At 44.8% G+C, this 26903-nt stretch overlaps 1 protein-coding gene across 1 annotated transcript; it reads left to right on the plus strand.

Annotated features, from left to right (window-relative positions):
* The first annotated feature begins 895 nt into the window (after nt 1–895).
* Nucleotides 896–26903, plus strand: EIF2B5 (eukaryotic translation initiation factor 2B subunit epsilon). The gene is made up of 16 exons (XM_044289693.1): nt 896–1058; nt 5316–5440; nt 7886–8071; nt 8153–8330; nt 8573–8653; nt 14767–14844; nt 15194–15506; nt 17905–18050; nt 18137–18275; nt 18601–18708; nt 20568–20675; nt 20829–20919; nt 22394–22517; nt 23599–23724; nt 25541–25651; nt 26362–26903. Exons 1-16 carry the CDS (start codon nt 936–938, stop codon nt 26419–26421), a joined length of 2097 nt encoding a protein of 698 aa, XP_044145628.1. The 5' UTR covers nt 896–935; the 3' UTR covers nt 26422–26903.

Genomic DNA, 26903 nt, shown 5'->3' on the forward strand with positions numbered 1-26903 from the left:
GGTCTGATCTGAGGTCTGAATAGGGGTCTTTTTAACATTGGGAGTCTGATCTGATTTCTGATTGGGGGTCTTATGCACATTAGGAGTCTGACATGAGGTCTGAATGGGGTCTTAACATTGGGAGTCTGATCTGATTGGGGGGTCTAATCTGAGTTATGATTGGGGTCTTAATAACATTGGGAGTCTGATTGGGGGTAATGCAGCCTCCCTAATGTCACCTGCGATGCTAGGATGGCTTGTCACTGTCGAGGCCTGCTATTGGCTGACCTCACCTCCCTGGGAGATGCAGCGATTTATATTGATGGCCTATCTGATCAGTGAGGGTCCGACACCCCCACCAATCAGCTGTCTGAAGAGGAGGCGGTGCTCCATGCACGCACCGCTTACTGGTCAATACACTACGTGTTATTATCCCCCATTCAAGTGAATAAAACGATTGCCTGTCATTACACTGCACATGATCCCCGTCTGATATGACCTTCAATGTAGTGAACAAACAGCTGATTGGCGGGTGTCCTGGGGGTCCAATCTCTGCCAATCAGATATTGATGACCCTATCCTATATAAATCGCTGGACAAGCCCTTTAAAATATGTGTAATCCCGTGGTTTTAATCACCAGTGATCATTCACAAAATAAGCTACAAGTGTCCCTCTTTGACCATCCAAAAAGTTGAGTGACATGTAAATATGTGTGTGTATATAAAGACAAAATGGCAGCATACTCTATTTTCGTATAACTATCAGTGCAATTTCATTGCTGACAGTATATGACTGCTGGCCCTGCGGTTGTGCTGCGCATCGTTTTAGGCGTCAGGGTGTACCAAGATGGCCGAACTATTGAATGGACAAGTCGATAGCTTTTGTCTCTTCTAGGCCACCGTAGGCGCCGCCGAGTACGGTGGCCGAGGAGGCTAAGAGTGCATGCGTGAGTAACATGGCTTCGCGCGTAGGGAAACGCGGTGCCGGGGGAGACGATGAGCTGCCCCCGCTCCAGGCCGTGCTCATCGCCGACAGCTTCAACAGGAGGTTTTACCCCGTCACCAAGGACCGCCCGCGGGTGAGCGCCATGTTTCGTGGGGGGAGGGGAGGCTGACAGATGACATGTGTGGTTATTGCATCATATGGCCTGTGTGTCGTCAGAGCTGTCTCATCACAGGGGGCATCATCTTTCCATGGCTGGACCCCATGGAAATGGAATCCTGACTATAAGGCAATGGCATGTCCTAAAGTGCTGCTTCTTGTGAATGTATTGAACATGGCGGCGCCCACTGAGCGGCGAGACTGGAGCGGCTGTGCGGTTTTCTTATTAGTTGTAACTAGTGTTGAGCGAACTTGCGTTTTAAGTTCGGCGTCTAAAGTATGGGTTATTGAAGAATCGCGTTATGGATTCCCCTATGGTCCGTGGTAGCGGAATCAATGATGCGATTCTTCGATAACCCGAACACGAACTTTAGACGCCGAACTTATTTCGAACTAAGTTCGCTCAACACTATTTGTAACTTGGATTTCATGACGGCTTTTCCTATGGAAGTGAATGGGGTTGTAAGTGCCTGCTGGTAATAGACCTTAAAGGGAACCACCATAATGCCCCCCAATCTCCCGGAGTACCTCTTAGCTCTGGTCATCATGTCACCACTCATTTTTCTGCAGTTCGCCCGATGGGTAACTTTATTTCCCCCACTGGTGCCATAGGAGACAGTGGTCGTGCCCTCCAGGCCCCATTCTGCCTCTGCAATGTTGATGGACGTCTCTGACGTCAGACATGAGGCTCTGGAGATCTCTGACGTACACCACCAAGAGTGAAGAGGCGAAATACGGGCTTGACTCTGAGCACCGCTGTCTCCATAACCTCAAGTGTAACATTTGCTTATGGCGCCAGGGGAGGAATAAAGTGGATTTGTGGTAAAGTTATCTATTGGCTGAACTCTGAAAAAACATCATTGGTGGCATGGTGACCAGAGCTGAGAGGTCCTCTGAGGGATTGGGCAGCCATTATGATCTACATTCACACGATGTTGAAACACGGACGCGTAACGGATGTTTTTTTTTTTAATCACACGTCCGTTTTAAGAACAGTGGTAGTCTATGGAGTTAATAACATGGCAGTTTTTTTATGTCCTGTGACTAAAGGCCGTGGAAAAATAGGATATGTTTTTTTCACGGACCGACACCTCCATACAATTGAACTGTTTTTAACTTCTAGAAAGCTGTTTTTAACTGCCTTTTTTAACTTTCATGTGATTGTAGCCTAAATCTAACTGCTGTTACCACGGTTTTTGCTCAGCCTTTGGATGACACATAGTCAATGGACTAAATAAAACCGTGGAGGTTTGGCCGCTCTTGTCTTTTGCTTTGAACGCTTCACTTTTCAGGTGAACATCCCGATGTAGGTTGCACTAGGTTCTCATAGAATAGGGCAATAGATGGTGTAAGCTCTCATCTCCATAGTCATCTGTATCGCCCTCCTCAGGACAGCTATACAGATGAATGGTGCAGGGGAGAGGCGTCTCCCTTGCCCGTTCCTCTGATAGGCTACAAGCACTAGGCCTGTAGCCTATCAGAGCCGGTGCAGGCAGCACGATGACGTCATCGCGCCGCCTGAGCCATACAGAGCAGGACACAGGCCAGAAGAGGGGGGGGGGGGGGCACTATGGGGGCCACTATGGAGAAGAGGGGAAGCACTATGGGGACCCTATATACTGGCACAATATGGGGGGCACTATGGAGAAGAGGGGAAGCACTATGGAGACCCTATATACTGGCACAATATTGGGGGCACTATGGAGAAGAGGGGAAGCACTATGGGGACCCTATATACTGGCACAATATTGGGGGCACTATGGAGAAGAGGGGAAGCACTATGGGGACCCTATATACTGGCACAATATGGGGGGCACTATGGAAAAGAGGGGAAGCACTATGGGGACCCTATATACTGGCACAATATGGGGGCCACTATGGAGAAGAGGGGAAGCACTATGGGGACCCTATATACTGGCACAATATGGGGGGCACTATGGAGAAGAGGGGAAGCACTATGGAGACCCTATATACTGGCACAATATTGGGGGCACTATGGAGAAGAGGGGAAGCACTATGGGGACCCTATATACTGGCACAATATTGGGGGCACTATGGAGAAGAGGGGAAGCACTATGGGGACCCTATATACTGGCACAATATGGGGGGCACTATGGAAAAGAGGGGAAGCACTATGGGGACCCTATATACTGGCACAATATGGGGGCCACTATGGAGAAGAGGGGAAGCACTATGGGGACCCTATATACTGGCACAATATGGGGGCCACTATGGAGAAGAGGGGAAGGACTATGGCTGCCATATATACTGGCACATTATGGGGGGCTCTATATACTGGCACAGTATCTATTCTGCGAATTGAAACGACAAAGTTAACCCCAGACTTTGCTGCCTTAGTAAAAAAAATGTAGACCAACCACACTGTTCCCACTAAAATTGAAGGTGAGTTATGCATACTATGTTATGAAAGAAATACATTGCATAAAAGTTTTGTACAATAACTTTTTATGCTTTTCTACCTTGAATTAAACTAAACCTTTTAATGTTAAGAAATTAAATTTATATTAATTCACACAAATGTCCCATCCATCTACTCTTGGTCCGGCCCCCGGGTTCAATATATGAACCCATTGTGGCCCACAAGTCAAAACGTTTACCCACCTCTGGTCTAGGCCTTCACCAGATTTATCACTGGGGCTCAGGATGGAGAAATGCAGTTCAGGGATAGGCACTGTTCTCTGACTCTATACCATTGGATGGCTTACCTATTAGGCCACAACCATCTACCGTGAAGCCAGAGGTTTTCCCAAGAGCTAGATTTTGGAGCAGAGTACGACAGTGTCTTGGTACACTAACATTAGGAAATGTGGGCCTGTGTTCTTTGGTGAGTGGCTGACTTCTCTAAGGCCGCATTTGCGACGAGCTGATGCGGCCAAAACGTGGCATTTATGCCACAAATCGACTGGACCACTGCTAGATCCCATTATTGTCAATAGGGGTCTGGTGGGGATCTGTAGAATCCAGCAGCGCCAAATCCAGTAAACGCCAGCAGGCTGTTCTCTGCCTGAAACATTCACCGGAGATGTGAATTTTGGCCTATGATCTCAATCTGTCACATGATGAACCTCTTTGTATGAGGAAATCTTGAAAGGGTTTCTACCACCACATTTTGACCTACTTAGCTGTCAGACACTAGCGATCTGCTAGTGTCTGCTGTGCCCAACCATGCTATTGTAATTCCTTTCTCTGCAGCGGTTACCCTAAAAACAAACTTTTATTGCTATGCAAATGAGCCTCTAGGTGCTATGGGGGGGCGTCTCTTCAACACCTAGAGGCTCCGTCTACTCACCATGTCTGCCGCCCAGCTCGTCCCTCCAGCCCGCCCATCTCTAGATTGACAGCCTCCATCGTGGCCGAATTCTCGTGCCTGCGCCGTCTGTATTCGGCGCAGGCGCAGTGACTGTCGGACTGCTCACTGTGCTGGCATCTCCACTGCGCCTGCGCCTGCGCCGATGACGTCAGAGTGCTCCCAGGAACAGACGACGCCCGGCCTCAAGCAGTGGAGACAGCTGTCTGACAGTCACTGCGCCTGCGCCGTATAAAGACGCACACGGCGCAGACGCGAGAATTCGGCCGCGATGGAGGCTGTCAATCTAGAGATGGGCGGGCTGGAGGGACGAGCTGGGCGGCAGACATGGTGAGTAGACAGAGCCTCTAGGTGCTGAAAAGACGCCCCCATAGCACCTAGAGGCTCATTTGCATAGCAATAAAAGTTCGTTTTTAGGGTAACCGCTGCAGAGAAAGGGATTACAATAGCATGGTTGGGCACAGCAGACACTAGCAGATCGCTTGTGTCTGACAGCTAATTAGGTCAAAATGTGGTGGTAGAAACCCTTGAAGGTCGTGGCCCTCTGTGACTGTGGGGGATCAGCTCTATTAGGGCATTTTTAATGGTGTAACAAAATGATAAACCATCATGTCTGAACAATGGAAATCTGAAAAGTTATTGGAGGTGATTAAGAGGGTATTAAACTGGACAGGGTCTGACCACTGGGACACCTATGTCCACTCCATTCAAGACAAAGATAGTCGAGCAGTGTACTCGGCTATCTCCGTCAGTCCTACAGACTATGAAAGAAATGGCAGTGCCCATGGTCAGGCGCCGCTCCATGGAACCTCCATTCTCGTGCCAGATGTTGGACCCCCACCAGTCTAGGAGTTGTTACCTATCCATGTGTTTGGTCTTTATTTATTTATTTATTTATTTTTACAGGCACTTCTTCCGTTGGCGAATGTGGCTCTGATTGATTACACCTTGGAATTTCTCACCGCCACTGGGGTTAAAGAAACATTTGTCTTCTGCTGCTGGATGGCAAACGAGATAAAAGAGCATCTGAGGTAATCAAGAACTTAAGATGTCAGTAAAAAAAAAAAAAGCAATATCCATCCATTCAATGATTACACAGAATGACTATAATGCAATTTACCCACATGGTGACCTTGTGTGATATGAGGCATTTTTGGTGATCCATGGCTCAACTTCTATGCTGTCAGTTTTGTTCTGATCTATCCGGGTAAACTAATGCACGTTGTGTGACCAGCAAGCTTAAAGGGAACCTGTCACCAGGATTTTGTGTATAGAGCTGAGGACATGGGCTGCTAGATGGCTGCTAGCACATCCACAATACCCAGTCCCCATAGCTCTGTGTGCTTTTATTGTGTAAAAAAACAGATTTGATACATATGCAAATTAACCGGAGATGAGTCAGAGCTTGAAAATATGACTCTTCTCTGGTCATCAAAGTAAGACATGACTCTTATGTAAATTTGCATATGTATCAAATCATTTTTTTTTTACACAATAAAAGCACACAGAGCTATGGGGACTGGGTATTGCGGATGTGCTAGCGACCATCTAGCAACCAATGTCCTCAGCTCTATACACAAAATCCCGGTGACAGGTTCCCTTTAAAGGGGTGACCTATAGGCCATGTCCATAGGCCCATTGGGGAATTTTGTTCTAAAGAAGGGAGGTCCATCTCTATTAGGCCTCCTGCACACGACCGGGCTTTTTCTTCCGTTTACTTCCGTCAGTTTTTTACAGTCCGTATAAGGAACCATTCATTTCAATGGGTTCCGCGAAAAAACTAACAGAATGTACTCCGTATGCGTTCCGTTTCCGTATTTTGGTTTTTCCATTTCGTTGAAAGATAGAACATGTCCTATTATTTCCCACAAATCGCGTTCCCTTGCTCTATTCAAGTCAATGCATCCGTATGTCTTCCGTATCCGTTCCGTTTTTGCGGAACCATCTATTGAAAATGTTATGCCAAGCCCAATTTTTTCTATGTAATTACTGTATATGCCATATGGATAAACGGAACAGAACGGAAAAACGGAACAGAAACGATAACAAAAAATGGAACAACGGATCCGTGAAAAATGGGCCGCAAAACACTGAAAAAGCCATACGGTCGTGTGCAATAGACCTTACCCAGAGAAAAGAGCTGCTGCATAGAGTAGTTCTGCCTCTGGAGGATTCAGCAGCAGCGATCCTTTGATTTTAGTGGGGCACGCATGAGAAAAGCTAAGTACACCCTCTTTCACTTCTATGGTTTTACGTATAAGGACATAATAAAAAAACATCTGGTCTTTAGAAGGTCTTAAAATTATATAAATTCCATCTCCGTTGAACAAGCTCACATGACAGATTTCACCACGTCATTATTTAGCAAAAAGTAAGCCAAAATGCAGAATCTGTGTGTGACTGCGGCATCTAGGGAGTTAAAGGTGTTTTCCAGAATTTTATAACTGATGACCTATCCTCAGGATAGGTAATCGGTATCCGATCGGCGGGGTCCAACACCCGGGTCCCCCGCTGATTCGCTGTTTGAGAAGGCAGCGGCGCTTGAAGTAGTCCCAGGTGTCTTGAGGATAGGTCATCAGTATTAGGGCTCATACACACACACACACACACACACACGTGTATGCCGGCCGTGCTCATATAGTGTCTGTATTCAAGTGTATTTCAGAGAGTAACATTGCCTTACAGGAGTCTGTGACGCTTTTACAGACGTTATTGCGACCTCCGGTCAGTGCCATTGATTAACTGATCATCAGCAATTGTGACCACCTCTATAAAAGTAGAAGTTTTGGAAGTTTGCCAATTCAGGCGTGTGTTACCACAATGCCAAGGGGGACATTGATTTTAGAAAAGCAGTTTTGTCTGCCCATCAAGCTTGGAAGGGTTATAAGGTTCTGCCTCTGGAAGATTCAGCAGAATTGATACATTGATTTTAGAGGGTGCAAGTTAATACTAAATACAACCTCTATGAATTCTATGGTTTTACATATCGGGACGTAATACAAAAACATGTGGTCTTTTAGACTATATCTACTGCAGCAGGGAACTGAAAACAATGGGGGATATTTATCAAACTGGTGTAAAGTAGAACTGTCTTACTTGCCCACAGCAACCAATCAGATTCCACCTTTCATTTTTTTTACGCGCTTTTTGGAAAATGAAAGGTGGAATCTGGTTGCTGTGGGCAAGTAAGACGGTTCTACTTTACACCAGTTTGATAAATCTCCTCAGATTTGTCTGCTTTTCCTACAATCACATAGCTGAATTTGTCCATGGGGAAGGTAGCCGTCAATTGTACCACAGGTATCTTAGGTCTGTGGTCAGAATAGAAGTGTCATATGATTTAGTTGTAGTTATTCAGAATATGCCAAATCTATTGTCCGATGAGTAATAATGTGTGATGTTTCCATTAAATATAGGTATGACTCGCAGTATGTATTAAGCTGCCTTCTAAAATAATGTACCTTATTCCTCGGCAGGAATTCCAAGTGGTGTCGGGCTACCAGCTCCAATGTAGTGCGCGTGGTGACGTCTGAACTTTACCGCTCACTTGGAGATGTCCTCCGAGATGTGGATGCCAAAACCTTGGTGCGCTCAGACTTTGTGTTGGTCACAGGGGATGTGGTTTCTAATATAAACATTGAAGCTGCTTTGGAGGAGCACAGGTCTGAAGCTGAAATTTCCATAGGACTCCTAGATTTGATTTGCTAAGACATTTACTAATCTGCCTTCATATTTTCTTTCAGGACTCGGCGGAAGCTAGAGAAGAATATTTCAGTTATGACCATGATCCTTAAGGAGTCCTCACCAGTGCACCATACAAGGTGTCAAGAGGATGATGTTATCATTGCTATGGATAGCAAGACCAAAAGAGTGTTGTTGTACCAAAAAAGCCAGGACTTGAAGCGCTACCACTTTCCAACGGTTAGTGATCAACCATTCATCCATATCAGTTAGAAACTATATAGTGGTCACAAAACTCTTCCTTTAACCTAGTGGGTCTAGGTAGGCCTCTTTAGCAGCTTATAAAACAGCCCATCTGACAGCCATATATTCATATCTTAATATGTAAAATATGAGCATTTTATATGAATTAATCTTCCACCTAATTGCTTTTAGGGGTTTCATAGAGCAGTAAATCCTTCATGACTCATTTCTATTTGTAGAGCATCTTCCAGAGTAAGGCACATGAGATGGAGCTGCGTCATGATTTGCTGGACTGTCACATTAGCATCTGCTCTCCCCAGGTAAGTGACTATTTGTCAAGTATCGCAGCCATTGCTGAGCTTTTTTGTAAGTGATTTTGGTGGTGATTTTCATATATATTTTTTTTTTATTTTTTTTTTTTACTCCTGGCATTTCCAAGGCCATAAGGGCTTATTTTTTTTGCGTGAAAAGTTGTGTTTTCCAATAGAACCATTCAGGCCTCTTGCACACGACCGTATGGCTTTTTCAGTATTTTGCGACCTGCAAAAATCGGATCTGCAAAAAATGCGGATGATGTCCGTGTGCATTCCGAACAGCTGGCCCCTGATATAACAGTATTATCCTTGTCCGTTATGAGGACAATAATAGGACATGTTCTATATCTTCGAAGGGAAATACGCAAACTAAAGGCATACGGAGTACCTTAGTTATTTTTTGCGGATCCATTGAAATAAATATATGGATATATTTTGCGTTCCGGATATGGAACGCAAATGTAGGTAGTTGGAAGCTGGAAAATGTAAATGGTGGCACTGTATTAAAAAACGAGATTTTGTGAAACTCACCTGTAAAATCTCTTTTTCGTGGGGTTCATTGGGGGACACAGGACCGTGGGTATAGCTTGCTGCTGCCACTAGGAGGCGACACTAGGCTGAAAAAAGACTTAGCTCCTCCCCTGCAGGCTATACCCCCTCCAGCCTGGAGAGAGCCTGTCAATTTGTGCACAAGCAGTAGGAGCAGTAGAAAACATGTGTCAAGTAAAGGAGATGTAACAATAATACATACTGGGTGGGTGCTGTGTCCCCCAATGAACCCCGCGAGAAAGAGATTTTACAGGCGAGTTTTACAAAATCTAGTTTTCTCGCTTGTATCATTGGGGGACACAAAACCGTGGGACGTCCTAAAGCAGTCCACGGGGAGGGAAAAAGATCCATAGCAGTCACGAGGATGCTAAATGCACTGCTGCCTGCGAGACCCGGAAGCCCGGAGACGCACTGGCGATGCCTAGAAAGCACCTAGCAAAAAAACTTGGTGAGCGGGCGCCAGGAAGCCAAGGTGCTGCCGTATACAACCGCGAAGCCGATGCAGGCTGAAACATGTATGGCACGAAGAGCTGACCGCTGGTCAGATGTTCCGAACTCCGCTGGGCGGTGTCTTGCCCCGGGAGCGGAATGTCTAAGCAGCCGCCAACGGATCCACCTAGAACACCCCTTGGAGACAATCGAGCACTTCCAAGGACCTCCAGGAATGACCAGGTAAAAATCTGCACGGCGGAAGAGCCAGTCATGGATAAGCAAACCTCTGAGCTCGAATACATTCTGATGGAGAGCTCACTCTCTCGAGTGCGAGGGAGAAGGAAAAAGAAGGGAAAACAACGTCAGCAAAAAGAAGGTAATGGGCGGAGCACTGTCTTATGCGAGTACCTGATAAGAAAAACGTACTTGCAAGAAAGGTACTCCCAAATTCGTTGGGTGGAAAAGCCCGCCCCAGGACTGCCACCTTCCCAGAATAAAAAGAGGGGAAGAAGACTCACAGGGAGAGGGAACATGTTCCTTAATGAAACGCCACCAAACGACCCGTCGGTCGTCTGGATGAAACCAGGTACCTGGCCCTAACCCTGGATGTAGACTTGGAAAAATGTACGTACAAGAAGGCGCAATCAACTTGGAAAGCCGCCGGGTGGAAGATTCCGCCACCCGGAACACCTCCTTCCTAGAAATAAAAAAGAAGAGGAGATCCCAGAGGGAAGCCCCAGAGAAAAAGTCGTCCCAGAGGTGGCTGGGACGAAGCTGGCTGCTGGCCACAACTGTGGAAGCAGAACCAAAATCTAGGTCCGCATGGTCCTCCTCTGGTTAAATGGACACCCCTGAGAAAGCGGTAACTTGGTAGACTAATGTCCCTAGAGCCTTCGGGCTTGTGGTGAGACTTCTAGCGAGAGAAGCTACTGAGAAAAAAATTCCTGAGCCAGGCGTGCCCAACTGCAGGCCAAGAACCAATACCTCGGATAAAGGTAGAAGCAAAAAACGAAAGCCCCATAAGTGATAAATGTTGACCATGTGGGACACTGCCTGGACGGGCAGATGACCAAGAAACGAGAATACTCCTCGTGGAAAAAAAAATAGAATTCCGGATTCCCGAGCCGTACAACCCAGAGCTACTGGTCAAGTAGATCGAAGGGGAAGATGGCCAGCCATATCCAGCGAGAGGAAGCAAAGGAAAGAAAAAGGGTGTCCCGTTCCAGAAACGAAACCCCCACCCCCACCCGCAGTCCACCCCCCGGAATGAGCAGTGAAAGGAAAGACCACCAACGGCTTGAGGAGACACAGACAGTAATCATATCTGAGGAAAGGTATCACTGTAGTGGTAGATGAGTGCCGCAGGGACTCAGCTACCCAGAAGAGCGCACCCAAAGTAAGGTGCTGATGGCTATGGCATGTACGTCAATGCAAGCCCGAGTTGACGACACCAGAACTTTAGTTCTCAGCGCAACGGTCAATTAACAGTAGTATAGACCATTAAGAGGCCAGGGCTAAAGCCCATTGCCATAAGAGACTGGCACTCTACAGAATCTCTTGGTTATGCAATACACCGCCTGAGGAGGAGCCCGGACAAGGGGAGCCACAAGGGTAATGCTAACGCCATACTCTGGCTGAGGAGGAGGAGGCCGCACCGTAGAGGATACTGATTCCAGAGTCAGTAGAAACCGTCATCTGACGAAGGAACTGTGCAGTAGGAACCCTAGTATGTAGTGGGGGTGCAAATACCCCTTGTACAGTAAGAGCTACAGCATGCTCCACCAGCGAAAAATCGAGGGAGAGGCCTAAGGATACCCAGCTTGCTGTCTGTTAGGTAGAGCCATCCTGAGGTACTTCGTGAATAAAAGGGGCTGAACCGGAGTGACCGCCGAAGCAGTGCCAGGGTAGAACCCTTACCCGAGGGGGCTGTCCCACTGCCGTGACTATGATCTCCGGCCCTAGTGTGAAAGCTATCTCTGCTTAGAAGAACACTCTGTAGTTGCCATTGCAGATTGCCAGCAAAACACCCTCACCTAGATAAGGAAGAGTGGTGGCACAAGGACGACACATCTGCGCCCCCCAACCAGCATCGGAAGAAAAGGGAGCATACAATATGGGAGTAGCCACAGTATCCAGTGGCAGTATCCATATGTCACTAGATGAAAAGTATAAGGCACCAACAGTGATGACCCGAACGAAGGCAAGGCATCTAGTGTCGTGGCTTAGTTGAAATAAAGCATGCAAGATGCTTAGCGAATTCCTGTTAGTTGTAGAAGGGGGTAATGCCACGACTGTTGAATAGTATTCAGTAGTAGTGTAGCGCACTCCTCCAGTCAAGGAAGGGGGGTAGCGAGATAATCAGAACCGTATCCAACGGTAGTGTAATCACCCCTCCTACGGTAAGCACTGAACTCAGTGGAAGTGTAATTACTCTTCCTATTAGGGGAGAAAAATATACAGGAAGTACCGTATCCTGAGTTAGCACAAGAACCTCGCCTATGGCAGGGAGTAATGCACCCAGCAGGAACTTAGGAAGAGGGTAATGCATATGATCAGTCCTGTACCTGGTGGGAAGAGAAATTCCTCCACTGATGTAAGGGGGGAATGCTTGCGGTAAACACTGCCACCAGTGATATTGCCAAAACGTCCCCTATGAGAGAGGCTAATGTATACTGCCAGTACTGTACTCAATGGAACGGTAATTCCATCAAGTCCGAAAGGAGGGACGCGAACCAGTGCTAGTGCAGTCAGTCCACCTATCCTGTAGTGGTGCAATGCCGCCTAAGGTAATGCCCCCGCAAAATGAATAAGAGGCAGGAAGAGGTTAAATAAAAAAAAAAAACTTAAGGCATTTGGTCTGCAGAAAGGGACACTGGAATATCCAGTGCCTGCTGCAAAAATGCGGCTTACCATGAAGGGTTAACCCAGCTTAGAGGACCGAAGGCGGAGCTCAGCTGGCACCTGGGGGAGGAGGGACCACTAGTCGGGGAGAATTCCCGCCTAAAGGACAAACCCGCCCCCTCCATAATCGGAATGAAGTTGTGGCCTAGTAGGCCGCAAAGCCGGGACATAAAGTCTGCGCATGGCCACCCAGTATAACAGAGGGACTTGGGAGTTTACCTTCCAATCGGCGGTCGGATGTGTCCGCTTGCGTCCCCCTGCCGCGGACCAAGTACTAGTACGCCCGAAGAGAAGCTGGAGCCTAAATTTTCGGCGCCCGGCCAGGAAGCGGAGTGTCCGGAGCGGCGCTCTCGAGCTCCCTGGATGTATACCGGCCGCAGGGGCTCACCCCGCAGGCCGGATAAGGTGATGCCGCAGAAAGTTAGGGATGCGCCCTTAAGGTTCCCCCTAGTATAATGGGGGAAACCAGGCCCCCAGGCATGGATAGAAGCCCAGACCTAACTCGGGGGCTGAGGTAATGTGGGGCCCTCACCGGGGAATGGCCCACTTTAAGAAAGAAGGTCCTCCATTTTAACGAGGTGACCAGGGGGGGGATACTTAGCCACTCCGGACTACTCACCTGCCTTCATCTGTGTTCTTCACCCTTGTGACATGGACCAGAAGAGCCACCTCTTCAGTCCCTGGCACAAGTGACAGGGACCGGGTTGAAGGGAAGGAACAGGTGGCCCTATGGCTGGGGGGAACAGGCAGGTCAAGCCCTCCTGGTCCACTTTGTCGTCTTGTGGGAGGCAGAGCGGTGGAATAAGTGTCACTGGTCACTTTTGTTTTTCTGCCGTTTCCTATGTGGTAAAACTGTGTCAGGTTTTATATTATTATTTTTCATTGCCATATTTTGACCCCAGTAATTTTTTTATTTTTACGTCTGTGGGACAATGTACTTTTCATTGATACCATTTTGGAGTGTGTATGATTTATTGATCACTTTTTATTCAATTTTTTGGAGGAAGTGAAGCTACGAAAAACAGTGAATCAACCATATTTATGCTGTTCCTCGTATATGCTATTATGTATATTTATATTTAATTAGAAAAAGTAAGGCAGCACCAACCTATAAACAATACTACGGGTGCAAGCTAAAAAGGCCAAACTTACCCAAAAATCCAGTCTAAAAAATAGAGCAGCACTCCAGGATAATGTGGAAAATAGTGGTTTATTCACCCATTGGTGACTCAACGTTTTGGCTTCAACATAAAGCCTTTCTCAAGTGTATATATCATATATATAAACCAAGGCTGCCACAGGAAATGAATAGATCCCCCGGTCGCCTCAGCACTCCCAGAGTGGGTGCAATCTTTAAAGAAGACAACATGTAAGGCGGATGTCTTCAAGGGCTTAAAGTGGATTTGTCAGCTTAAAATACTGCCCTAAAGGGGCACAGTATACAACACAAAAGGTTGTGTGGCTTGGTAAATAGGAGCAGTAAATTCAGTAGCCTCAAACTTGAGTCTGTGTATTCACCAGGTATGCACTCCCCCCAACAGACAAGCTGACATTTATGCACTTAGTCAGCAGCCTGCAAATAGCGACCTAAAAGGCAGAGATTGATGCTCCCCCTCATACACTGGACACAAAACAATGAGACCAGTAGATTCAGTCTTCCCCTTAGCCACATGGCAGCAATTTTTAAATTTTGAATAAAACAAGTTGTATTCATATTCCCACAACTCGCTAAAAGCCCTATACTAGTGTATTGTTGAGCTGAATTTTTGGAGCTTTACCCCTTTTGTTCTGGAAAACAAGTCGCGGCAAGTAGTGTCTGGCAGTGGTCTATTGAAAACACAAAAATGCTCGGCCGAACTGAGCGAGTACATGTATGGGGGTGTTAGGAGAGATGTACGTACAAGCATTCAGCCGACAGCTACTGAAGATCACCAACAAATCATAGACTGTTTAAGGCGAGAAGGCTACAACTTATCATAAAATACAATACAGTTGGATGAGAAGAGGCACCATGGCAATTTGATTCCCCTGCTAGTCACCTCCTGTAGATTAGGGTCATGAGATTGTGGCTAGTGTGAGTATATTGTGTATTGCTGACAAGACAGTTGTATATTATATAATCCCGTGTACTACCAGACCAGAGGTGCATGTTGATCTCCTTGATAAGTTTTTCTTTTAAATTATTTACTTGGCCATTCAATTAAAATTACATGTTCTCTCCATTTACTGCATTTTAGGTTGCAGAGCTGTTCACGGACAACTTTGACTACCAAACCAGAGATGACTTTGTTCGTGGCCTCCTTGTTAATGAAGAGGTAAGTACATTTCAGAGTAAAGAATGAGGGCGAGCCGTGAGTGTCAGATATTCTTTTAAATTTCTTCCTGTTAAATTTCTTCCTGATCCCAGCTCTCTCAACTTTTAGACAGAATTGCCATTTAGAAGATTGAGAAACCTCATTGATGTTTTTAGCTGCCATATTGATGCTGTATTAGCTGCCATATTGATGGTCCCAGAACTAAAAAAAACTTTAAATTAAAAACTTGACAAAAGCAATGGCTTAAAGTGACTCGCTGGTGTTTGAACACATAGTCAGTCTCTATACTCTTGTGTTATTTTGTACCTGACGCTGTAGCTTGTTGTAAGACATTTTTCCTTTTATGCAGATCTTAGGAAATCAGATACACCTCTATGTGACTCAGGAAGAATATGGCGCTCGTGTATCCAACCTGTCAATGTATGAGGCTGTAACTTCTGACATCCTGTGCCGTTGGCTGTATCCTATAACCCCTGAGACGAACTTCACTGACCAGGAGGAGCAGAGTTATACACACTCCCGTCACAATATTTACCGGGGGTCAGAGGTCAGCCGTGGCCATGGCAGTGTCCTGAGAGAGAATGTACTAATTGGGAGCAACACGACAATTGGGTCAAAATGCAGCATCAGCAACACTAGTATTGGGAAAAACTGTAGAATTGGTGAGCTACGTTGGATATGTGAAATTTTTGAAAATGTCATATTCTAGGTTCTTCAAAGTAGCCACCTTTTGCTTTGATTACTGCTTTGCACACTCTTGGCATTTTCATGATGAGCTTCAAGAGGTAGACACCACAAATGGTTTTCACTTCACAGGTGTGCCCTGTCAGGTTTAAGTGGATTTCTTGCCTTATAAATAGGGTTGGGACCATCAGTTGCGTTGTGGAGAAGTCAGGTGGATACCCAGCTGATAGTCCTACTGAATAGACTGTTAGAATTTGTATTATGGCAAGAAAAAAGCAGCTAAGTAAAGAAAAACGAGTGGCCATCATTACTTTAAGAAATGAAGGTCAGTCAGTCTGAAAAATTGGGAAAACTTTGAAAGTGTCCCCAAGGGCAGTCACAAAAACCATCAAGCACTACAAAGAAACTGGCTCACCTGAGGACTGCCCCAGGAAAGGAAGACCAAGAGTCACCTCTGCTGCGGAGGATAAGTTCATCCGAGTCACCAGCCTCAGAAATAGCAGGTTAACAGCAGCTCAGATTAGAGACCAGGTCAATGCCACACAGAGTTCTAGCAGCAGACACATCTCTAGAACAACTGTTAAGAGGAGACTGTGTGAATCAGGCCTTCATGGTAGAATATCTGCTAGGAAACCACTGCTAAGGACAGGAAACAAGCAGAAGAGACTTGTTTGGGCTAAAGAACACAAGGAATGGACATTAGACCAGTGGAAATCTGTGCTTTGGTCTGATGAGTCCAAATTTGAGATCTTTGGTTCCAACCACTGTGTCTTTGTGCGACGCAGAAAAGGTGAACGGATGGACTCTACATGCCTGGTTCAGACCGTGAAGCATGGAGGAGGAGCTGTGATGGTGTGGGGGTGCTTTGCTGGTGACACTGTTGGGGATTTATTCAAAATTGAAGGCATTCTGAACCAGCATGGCTACCACAGCATTTTGCAGCGGCATGCTATTCCATCCGGTTTGTGTTTAGTTGGACCATCATTTGTCCTGTTGAAAAATAATGACCCCAAACACACCTCCAGGCTGTGTAAGGGCTATTTGACCATGAAGGAGAGTGATGGGGTGCTGCGCCAGATGACCTGGCCTCCACAGTCACCGGACCTGAACTCGAGATGGTTTGGGGTGAGCTGGACCGCAGAGTGAAGGCAAAAGGGCCAACAAGTGCTAAGCATCTCTGGGAACTCCTTCAAGACTGTTGGAAGACCATTTCAGGTGACTACCTCTTGAAGCTCATCAAGAGAATGCCAAGAGTGTGCAAAGCAGTAATCAAAGCAAAAGGTGGCTACTTTGAAGAACCTAGAATATGACATATTTTCAGTTGTTTCACACTTTTTTGTTATGTATATAATTCCACATGTGTTAATTCATAGTTTTGATGCCTTCAGTGTGAATCTACAATTTTCATAGTCATGAAAATAAAGAAAACTCTTTGAATGAGAAGGTGTGTCCAAACTTTTGGTCTGTACTGTGTGTGTGTGTGTATGTATATATATATATATATATATATATATATATATATATATATATATATATATACACAAAATTCCGCAGCATTCCTTGAAAGATGGAAAAATTTGCTATTTATTTACACACGTCATATAGCAATGTTTCGGTTCTCTCTCAGAACCTTTTTCAAGCCAAGTCACTTTCTATGGATGTGTGTGTGTATCTCTCTCTCTTTCTTTCTTTCTTTCTTTCTTTCTTTCTTTCTTTCTTTCTTTCTTTCTTTCTTTCTTTCTTTCTTTCTTTCTTTCTTTCTTTCTTTCTTTCTCTCTTTCTCTCTTTCTCTCTTTCCCTCTTTCCCTCTTTCTCTCTTTCTCTCTTTCCCTCTTTCCCTCTTTCCCTCTTTCCCTCTTTCCCTCTTTCCCTCTTTCCCTCTTTCCCTCTTTCCCTCTTTCCCTCTTTCTCTCTTTCCCTCTTTCCCTCTTTCCCTCTTTCTCTCTCTCTCTCTCTCTCTCTCTCTCTCTCTCATTACACAGTAAGTAACCGTCACCTATGCCATGAACAAATGAGTGAGTTCCCTGTCGACCAGTTCCGAACCTTGAATCTGGCAAACTCTCATAATGATACAAAGATAGGCGGTATTAGCAAGACACATCTTACCCTGATGCCCTCATTAGAGCTAGCCTCTTTGTAACATGCCTAGCTGCTTTCTGGCCTCTCCTAAAGGTCTTCAGTGTGCATTACTCATGTACAATTGCTTCAGATTTTAGGAATGCAACCTGGTACCATTAACCAACTACATTAAAAAGAATTAAAGGGAAAGAATCACTAAGATAAAACTTGCCACACACCTTGGTCTCCACAGCTGGTACTATTGCATGCTGACGTACATTAGAGCTGTCTCACATTTGTTCTGTTCTCTTTTCTAAGGTGATGGAGTAGTTTTGGAAAACGTGTATATTTGGGATGACGTTCGCATTGAAGATGATGTTACGATCAGAAAATCTGTAGTTTGTAATAATGTTATTGTGAAGAAAAGAGTGAGGATTAATGAACACTGTGTCCTGACCTCAAAGGTAATGGAAGTACCTAACGACTAATCTCTCAGAACTAATTGCTAATTAAATTTCCCCATAATTAGCTTGACATTGTAAACCTTTAGGTCATAGTTGGCCCTAATGTAGATCTGCCAGAGAACACTGTTATTTCTCTGCATCATCCAGATGAGGATGAGGAGGATGATGATGAATTTAGTGACGATGCAGCGACTGGCAAAAAGGAGGAACAATCAAAGATCAAAGGTAATGAACATAACATTTCAACTTTAAATATAATGAGCCTAATGCCGTTGAACGCTAATCTGCTGTATTGGATTTACCAAATTACGATGGCGGCATGTTTCCTAAGCATGAACCTGGTTAGTGAAATTCCCTTAGTTATTGTAATACTGTCTGCAGTGTATCTATCTTGCTTACATACGTAAGAGGATAATCTAGTTATGATCATAGCTGTTATTGAAGTGTGCAGCGGTCCACCCTTCAGTATATTTCCACACATACCACATCTTTAGCTAGTAGTGTGACATCTTTTGGAATACATAATTTTACAACAGTTTTTTGTGAACAGTATACAACAAAGCAGAGGTTGGATCGGAGGGTGAAGGTTATGTGTGGAAGTCTTCGGCAACGCCAGATGAAGAGGAGGAGGAGGAGGAGTTGCAGAAAAGCCTTTGGGGTGAGTAGTTTAGAGGATTTCTACTGACTCCAGAGCCCTGAAAGTCATACAGGTAGCAGTTTATGCCCTTTAAAGGAAATCTGTCACCAGATACGGGCAAATTAAACCTTCTGTCTGTGTAGATGTACACAGCTTGTCCGCTGGTTGCAGTACACTTTGTCCCATCTTGATAGGTGCTTCTAATTCGGAGAAATAAGCCTTTTTACACACTCCACAGCCCTAATGGTTTTAGTAAGGGTATTTAGTATGCCGTATGAGAAGCTGAAATGAGCATCTTTTGGGCCATGTTAACACGTGTCGGATTTGCCTATGACTTGTATTTGCAAGAGGATCCGTGGTAAGGGGCTGAGGCTGATGCTATGATTTTATGTGCTAGAAAATCTACATTCGATTAAGCCCAGTTCAATGGGAGGGGACTGATCCATGAGACACTAATTGATGACTTTTGGTATCTACAAAAGGAATGAACATGTTCTTCCTTCTCACAGATGTTTTTCCCCAGTGGGGTAGACATAAATCTGTGTGAATATTTTGTTTGCAAGTGCAAGCGAGTAGGGTACAAAGGTATTCGCTTGCATTGAATGTGGAATTTTAGCAAATCTGGCAAAGATTTTTGGGATCTGTGCCGAAATCCTTGTCAAATCTGTAATGTGTGAGCAATACCGTAAGGTGCAGAATCCAAGCCGAGACCCTTGTCAAATCTGTAATGTGTGAGCATGCCCTTAGGAGCAGAATCCACGCCGAAATCCTTGTCAAATCTGTAATGTGTGAGCATACCCTTAGGAGCAGAATCCATGCTGAAATCCTTGTCAAATCTGTAATGTGTGAGCATACCCTTAGGAGCAGAATCCATGCTGAAATCCTTGTCAAATCTGTAATGTGTGAGCATACCCTTAGGAGCAGAATCCACGCCGAAATCCTTGTCAAATCTGTAATGTGTGAGCATACCCTTAGGAGCAGAATCCACGCCGAAATCCTTGTCAAATCTGTAATGTGTGAGCATACCCTTAGGAGCAGAATCCATGCCGAAATCTTTGTCAAATCTGTAATGTGTGAGCATACCCATTGGTGCAGAATCCATGCCGAAATCCTTGTCAAATCTGTAATGTGTGAGCATACCCTTAGGAGCAGAATCCATGCCGAGACCCTTGTCAAATCTGGAATGTGTATATACCCTTGTAGTTGGTGACCTTTTGCAGCGTGCTCACATATTGTACAGGGCTTGTAGATGTAAAATGAAAGTTTCCATATTTTGATGCAGAATTCGTTAATTTCAAGTTAAAGTGTAACTGTCATTCTTTTTTTTTATTTTTATTTTTTATTTGTGTAATGTGTAGGGGCAGTGATACTGACCATTTTTCTAATATACTTTAATTACGGAAAATCCGAAATCATACATTTCTATTGGAAAAATAGCTCTAAAGTGGCCCACTTTGAGCCTTAGCAATGTTCTTCTGTCTTGCAAAAAATGGGCATGATCTATGCAATCCTATTCATTGCACTAGTGTCTGTGGTATCTTTTTATAGAGGCCGTAGTCTTAGGAAAACTGTTGATTTGTATGATTGGCGGTTATCATTTCCCCATGAACATTCTGCACCAAAAGTTTATGTAATTTGCATATAAGGACAGTCAAGCTTATCTCTGAAGACTAGAAAGGTCTTGGACAATAAATATTGATCTGATGCTGTAAGTAGGCATAATATTACTAGTGTATCCTGGTGAACTTGATGGGAACCATAGCCGAAAATCCATTGGCCACCTTCACACCTAAAAAGTTTGTTATCTGTTGATTGTCAACCAGTGTATATGTTCTGAAACATATTTTCAGTGATAACTTACAATTGTTGTCTTACTTCAGGCCTCAAGATTACTAATGAAGAGGACAGTGACAGTGAGAGTGGGAAAAGTGTATGCTCAGAGCAGACAGACAGCCGCCCAGCTTCCCCGCTTCTGGATGACATTAAAGGTACATTTTCTCTAAATATAATTTACCGTGTAGTCTAAACCAAATTATGTATGTGGAAGTCCTTGAAATATTGATCCTCAGTCTAAAGGATTGTGGTTAAAGGGGACAAGCCCTTTTAATGGGTTCTGAGAATGACGCTGTTTCACTGTATAGTTTTTCAGAATGAAGTTTTGGGAACGTTGCAGAGAGGTGTGGAAGAGAATATTTCCTGTGATAATCTTGTGTTAGAAATCAACTCTCTCAAGTAAGTTGGAATATGAATATTCACTTGACTGAAGGGTTTGTTCTGTTAAGTCAAGTTATCGCCTATCTACAGGATTGGGATTAAGTGTCTGATGAGCGGGGGTCCAACTTCTAGGGCCCCCGCCAATCAAAAGAACAGGTTCCCTTGCTCCCCGTTTGAATGTAACAGCAGACATGGGTGTGTATTCACTGCTCTGTTCAACTCTATAGAACTGAGTAGCACGGGCCTCCGTTTGCGTGATCGTGGGGGCCCCCAGTAGTCGGACTCCTGCCAGACACTTATCCTGTGGATAGGGGATAAGGGTACTTTCACACTAACATTTTTATTTTCCGGCATTGAGTTCCGTCCTAGGGGCTCGATACCGGAAAATAACTGATCAGTTTAAGGCTACTTTCACACTTGCGGAAGAGTGATCCGGCAAGCAGTTCTGTCGCCAGGACTGCCTCCCGGATCCGGCAAAACGTATGCTAACTGATGGCATTTGTAAGACTGATCAGGATCCTGATCAATCTTAAAAATGCCTGATTAGTCAGAAAACGGCATTGAAATGCCGGATCCGTCTTTCCAGTGTCATCCGGCCAAACGGATCCGGAATTTATTTTTTTCACCTTTTTTTTTCACAGACCGGAAGGACGTATCCGGCTTTCCGGTATTTTGAATGCCAGATCCGGCACTAATACATTCCTTTGGAAAAAAATGCTGGCATTCAGGCAAATCTTCAGTTTTTTTTGGCCGGAGATAAAACCATAGCATGCTGCGGTTTTATCTTTTGCCTGATCAGTCAAAAAGACTGAACTGAAAACATCCTGATGCATCCTGATCAGATTGCTCCCCATTCAGAATGCATGGGGATAAAACTGATCAGTTATTTTCCGGCATTGAGCCCTTTTGACGGAACTCGGTGCCATAAAAAGAAAAACGGTAGTGTGAAAGTACCCTTATCCTAATGCATTCTGAATGGAGAGCAATCCGTTTTGACTTCTTAGGACGCAGATAATACCGCAGCATGCTGCGGTTTTATCTCCGTCCAAAATTCCAGAACACTTGCAGGATTGCCAGATTTTCCCGTTGAAATGCATTAATGCTGGATCTGGCCCCGAGTGTTCGGGCAAAACGCATCCGTTTTTGCGGTCTACGCATGCTCGGACCGCAAAAAATGTGGAGAAAAAAAAATGCCGGATCCCTTTTTCCAGAGAGACGGATCCGGCATTACAATGCATTTGTTGGACGGATCAGGATCCTGATCCGTCTGACAAATTCCATCAGTTTGCATGCGTTTTGACGGATCCAGCAGGCAGTTCCAGCAACGGAACTGCCTGCCGGAATCCTCTGCCGCAAGTGTGAAAGTACCCTAACTTAATGGGACAACCCCTTTATGAAATCGTTCTGTTTATTGGGTCATTGGAATAATTGTGGTTTCATCAAATGAGAGGGAATGGAATTTGTAGATCTGAAATGTTCCTCTTTCTTACAGATATGCCTATAACATCTCACTCGTGGAAGTGATGCAAATTTTGTGCAAAGTGGTCCTGGAATTCCCATTGCAGCAACTGAATGGAGTGCTGGATGTGAATCCTTACTGTAATGTGGTACTACCTGTGAGTGTTGCTTTTCTTTAAAGGTTGCAAATTATGTCTAAAAACTAGGAAATAATCTAAAAATATCTGGCTTTCTTGGGTGACAACCACCATGGCTCTAGTACAGTTGTCACTTAGCTTTCTCAGATTCTGAAATTGTGAATCTTTGAAGCCATGCATTTCTATATACTTTAAAGGGAGTCTGTCACCTACCTGACCGGTTTTAAACAGGTGACATTGTTCAGTGGGGCACAAAGACATGACACAGATGTTACCCGAGTTTAGTTCTTCAGATGCTTCAATTCGCCCAAAAAGTCGTTTTTATCATATGCTAATGAGCGGTCGCAAGTGCCCAGGGGCGGAGAATTTTCTGAAAGTGCCCAATTTCCCCTGCCTCACTCGCGCCTAAATCCGCCCCTCAGTAAGCTCAGGCCAGCCCTGTGGCTCTGTGACATCATATTTCCCCATAGGCTGTTCGCGCATCACTGCCGGGCCCGGCCATGCGCAGTGTTCTGCCCACTGTGGGCAGTGGGACAGGGATATGGAGTGTGCATGCACCAGTTACTGGCGTGAAATTGGCACATGCGCACTGCATATCTCTGTGCCTTTGACCACAGTGGGCAGAACAGTGAGCATGCCAGGGCCCGGCAGTGATGCGCGAACAGCCTATGGGGAAATATGATGTCACAGAGCCACAGGGCTGGCCTGAGCTTACTGGGGGCGGAGTTAGGCGCGAGTGAGGCGGGGGAACTTTCAGAGTTTTGCGACGGCTCATTAGCATATGATAAAAACAACTTTTTGGGCGATTTTGAAGCATCTGAAGAACTAAACACGGGTAACATCTGTCTCATGTCTTTGTGCCCCACTGAACAATGTGATCTGTTTGAAACCGATCAGGTAGGTGACAGACTCCCTTTAACCCCACATCACTGAGTAGCAAAAATGCTAGCCAGTGCTTAAAAATGCACCGAAACTTTCCGCCCCTTGTATATGTAACATTTGCAAGACCTTAAAAATTAAAAGGATATAACATACTGTACATTCCAGTGAGTGCATGAAGATCTTCATACTGTTCATCTAGATACATTTTCTGTTTATCCAGCTCCTAAAAAGATGGACCCCGGTTTTCAAGAACTACATAAAGCGTGCATCTGACCACTTATGCTGTCTTAGTGCTATGGAAGAATTCTTTTTGGATCATGAACCTCTTTGGGCAGCAACTGCAAAGGTAACAAAGTAGCCAAGTCAATAAATAGACTCACATGTGCGTTGCTGAATAATCACATTTACTAAAACATAAAGGGGACATTTGTCAAATCAGATATGTTAGTTTTGTGGCGTAAATATGTTGCGAGTGATGTCGATTGCAGAGTTTCAATCCATTGTTTTGCAACATTTGGTGGTGGTCACTATTCACTTCATGTGTCCCATTCTGGAGATGGGTGTGAATCCCCTGACATTGATGGCATATTTATTGATGGAATATACCTTTAACCCCTTCACAACATCTGCCGTACATGTACAGCGCATATCGGGTCTTTAAAGATTACGCCCGTTTAGGAGTGGAGCGAGCGCCATAGCAGCCGGGTGCCTGGTACCACGGACATTAATATCCTAAGATGAGCATTTGACCACAGTGTTTGAGGAGGCTAAAACTCTGGACCGGGGAAAGCGCCCTGCTCTAATAATGAGCCTGAGCCTGTACTAGGCTTCCAGACTTATTAGTATATCCCAGTTCAGGGCAGCAGGTGGCAGCACTTAACTGGAATATTGTTTCTGTACAGAATAATGGTCCATCTGATGATTACAAGTTGTGGTTCATTTGGGGACCTAACAAAAAATAAAATAAAATCGCCCCCTTTCCCCCCAAATCAAAATAAATAAACAAAAACAAAATAACATCATGGGCATCACCAATGTGCAAAAACACCTGTACTATTAAAATATGAAAAACGTTACTCCTTGTGCATTCCTTTTCCATTCCGCAAAAAAATAGAACATGTCCTATTAGGGCTCATGCACACGACCATATGTATTTTGCGGTCCGCAAAAAATGCGGATGAGGAACGGAACAGCTGGCCCTTCATAGAACAGTACTATGCTTGTCTGTAAAGCGCACAATAATGGGACATGTTCTATTTTTTTGCGGAACGGAAATGCGGACTATGGAAACGGAATGCACACGGAGTAACTTGCGGGTTTTTTTGTGGACCCATTGAACTGAATGGTTCCGCATATGATCCGCAAAAAAAAATGGAACCGACACAGAAAGAAAATACGTTTGTGTGCATGAGGTCTTATTGTCCGTATTACGGATAAGGATAGTACTGTTCTATTAGGGGCCAGCTGTTCAGTTCCGCAAAATACGGAATGCACACGACGTCATCCATATTTTTTGCGGACTGCATTTTTTGCACTTGTTTTTACAATAAATCTTTGTTCCTTTCTTCACTTGGAAGGCTGGCTCTTCAGTTACTATATTTTGTGGTGGCATGCACAGAAGTAATAGTGACAAAAATTGTTTTTCTGTATAAACAATGAACAGTAAGGCTCCATTCACACATCCGCAATTCCATTCCGCATTTTGCGGAACGGAATTGCGGACCCATATATTTCTATGAGGCCGCACGATGTGCGGCCCCGATCCAGAATTGCCGACCCGGACTTCTGGGTCTGCAATTCAGATCCTGAAAAAAATAGAACATGTCCTATTCTTGTCCGCAATAGCGGACAAGAATAGGCATATTCTCTTAGTGCCGGCAATGTGTGGTCCGCAAAATGCGGAACGCACATTGCCGCTGTCCGTGTTTTGTGGATCCGCAAAACACACACTGAAGAACAGTTTTGGATGCCCATAGAGGACTGCGGTCAGGAATTGGCAGATATCCATACTCACAGGCCCACACTAGTCATGTCTGGTGACATGTTACTGAAACATGTCCAATCTCATCCTGGATTTCCCCTTAAAATGATGGTGAAAATTGACATGTAAAAAGTGATATTAAAAAGGTAACGTTGCTCTTAATGTTCCTCTTTCTCCACAGGTTCTAATGGGATTTTACCAGCAGGATGTGCTAGCAGAGGAGATGATTCTCCGATGGTTTTCACAAGCAGAAATAACTGAAAAGGGACGGCAGCTACGTAAGAAACAAGCAGTAAGTTTATGGTTTCCGTAAAGCACTTGTCAATTATATTGTAATTTGTATATTGCCTTATCTTTTTGACACTGTACAATGTGGTTGAGAACTTGCGTGTACAAATAGGATAAATGTACAGTCTAAAGATTGAAGCTAGAAAAACCCACCAGTTTTGCCGAGACCAGCCGACTATCTAATGTGTATGGTAGTGTACCAACTCGCCTTTAGCGGCAAATGTCGGGGAAAGATCGAGCATGTTGGGTTTCAGCATAAGCCGTCCTTTGTTCTCATGGGAGATAATTGCCTTCCAGATGAAAAACCAGCAAAAGCTCAACCAAGCTGGGCAACCTTCCAGAAATATGGGGGAGTTGGGTTTGTTCAACCGCTATCCAATGTGTATGGCTGCCTTAAAGGGATTCTCCAGGACTAGTTAGGATAGATCATGAATATCAGATGGACAGGGTCTTATCCTCCATCACTTGAATTGGAGCAGCATTGCAGTAACAGAGCTGTGTAGATCCAGTGCCTGGTTCTGGTGCCAGCGTTTGTGAAAACAGCTGATGGGCAAACCCCTGCCAAAAATAATAAGTTCTGGAAAGCCCCTTTAAAGGGATTGGAGATGGATACAAGGAGGAGGGGGTAGTGCAAACATCATATAGGCTTGGCTGTGGTGGTACTGAAATTAAGGTTCTTGCAGATTATATTCACTTTTATATTTGTTAATGCAGCTTCAGAAGTTTATACAGTGGCTGGAGGAAGCCGAGGAGGAATCTTCAGATGATGAGTGATATGGAGAGTAACCGTACGTCCTACTCAAATCTCATATGTTTTTGTTGGCTAGTCACCACTATGAGCAACCGGAATGCGAAGAGCTGCTTTGAGCGCAGGGGACAATTTTATTTACTCCAGGGCCTCTGTGCCACAAAATGCAAATACGCCATTGAGCTGCCAAGGATTATTAAGACTGACTCTTCCACGTGAGCATTAGTACCATCAGGGTAAAGATCATCCGCAGGTTTGCATAGTTCTTTTGTACTGCTGCCTCTGGACTTATTTTAACACAGCCGTCTCTTAAACATACGATTTTGTATTCTCTCTCACATCTCATTTACAAACATCTGAAATGTTGGTTCGGTGTCTCTGATGACCCATCTGTGATCGTGGATCTAGGGTGCTCTGTGCCGATACCAACCTTCAAGGGACTAAAATCTGATGTGTTTGAGTGCAAATATTTATTTGGAAAAACAAATAAAGACTATATGGATTGTGA

This window comes from Bufo gargarizans, chromosome 4 (genome assembly GCF_014858855.1).
Source record: "Bufo gargarizans isolate SCDJY-AF-19 chromosome 4, ASM1485885v1, whole genome shotgun sequence".
Taxonomy (NCBI): Eukaryota; Metazoa; Chordata; class Amphibia; order Anura; family Bufonidae; genus Bufo; species Bufo gargarizans.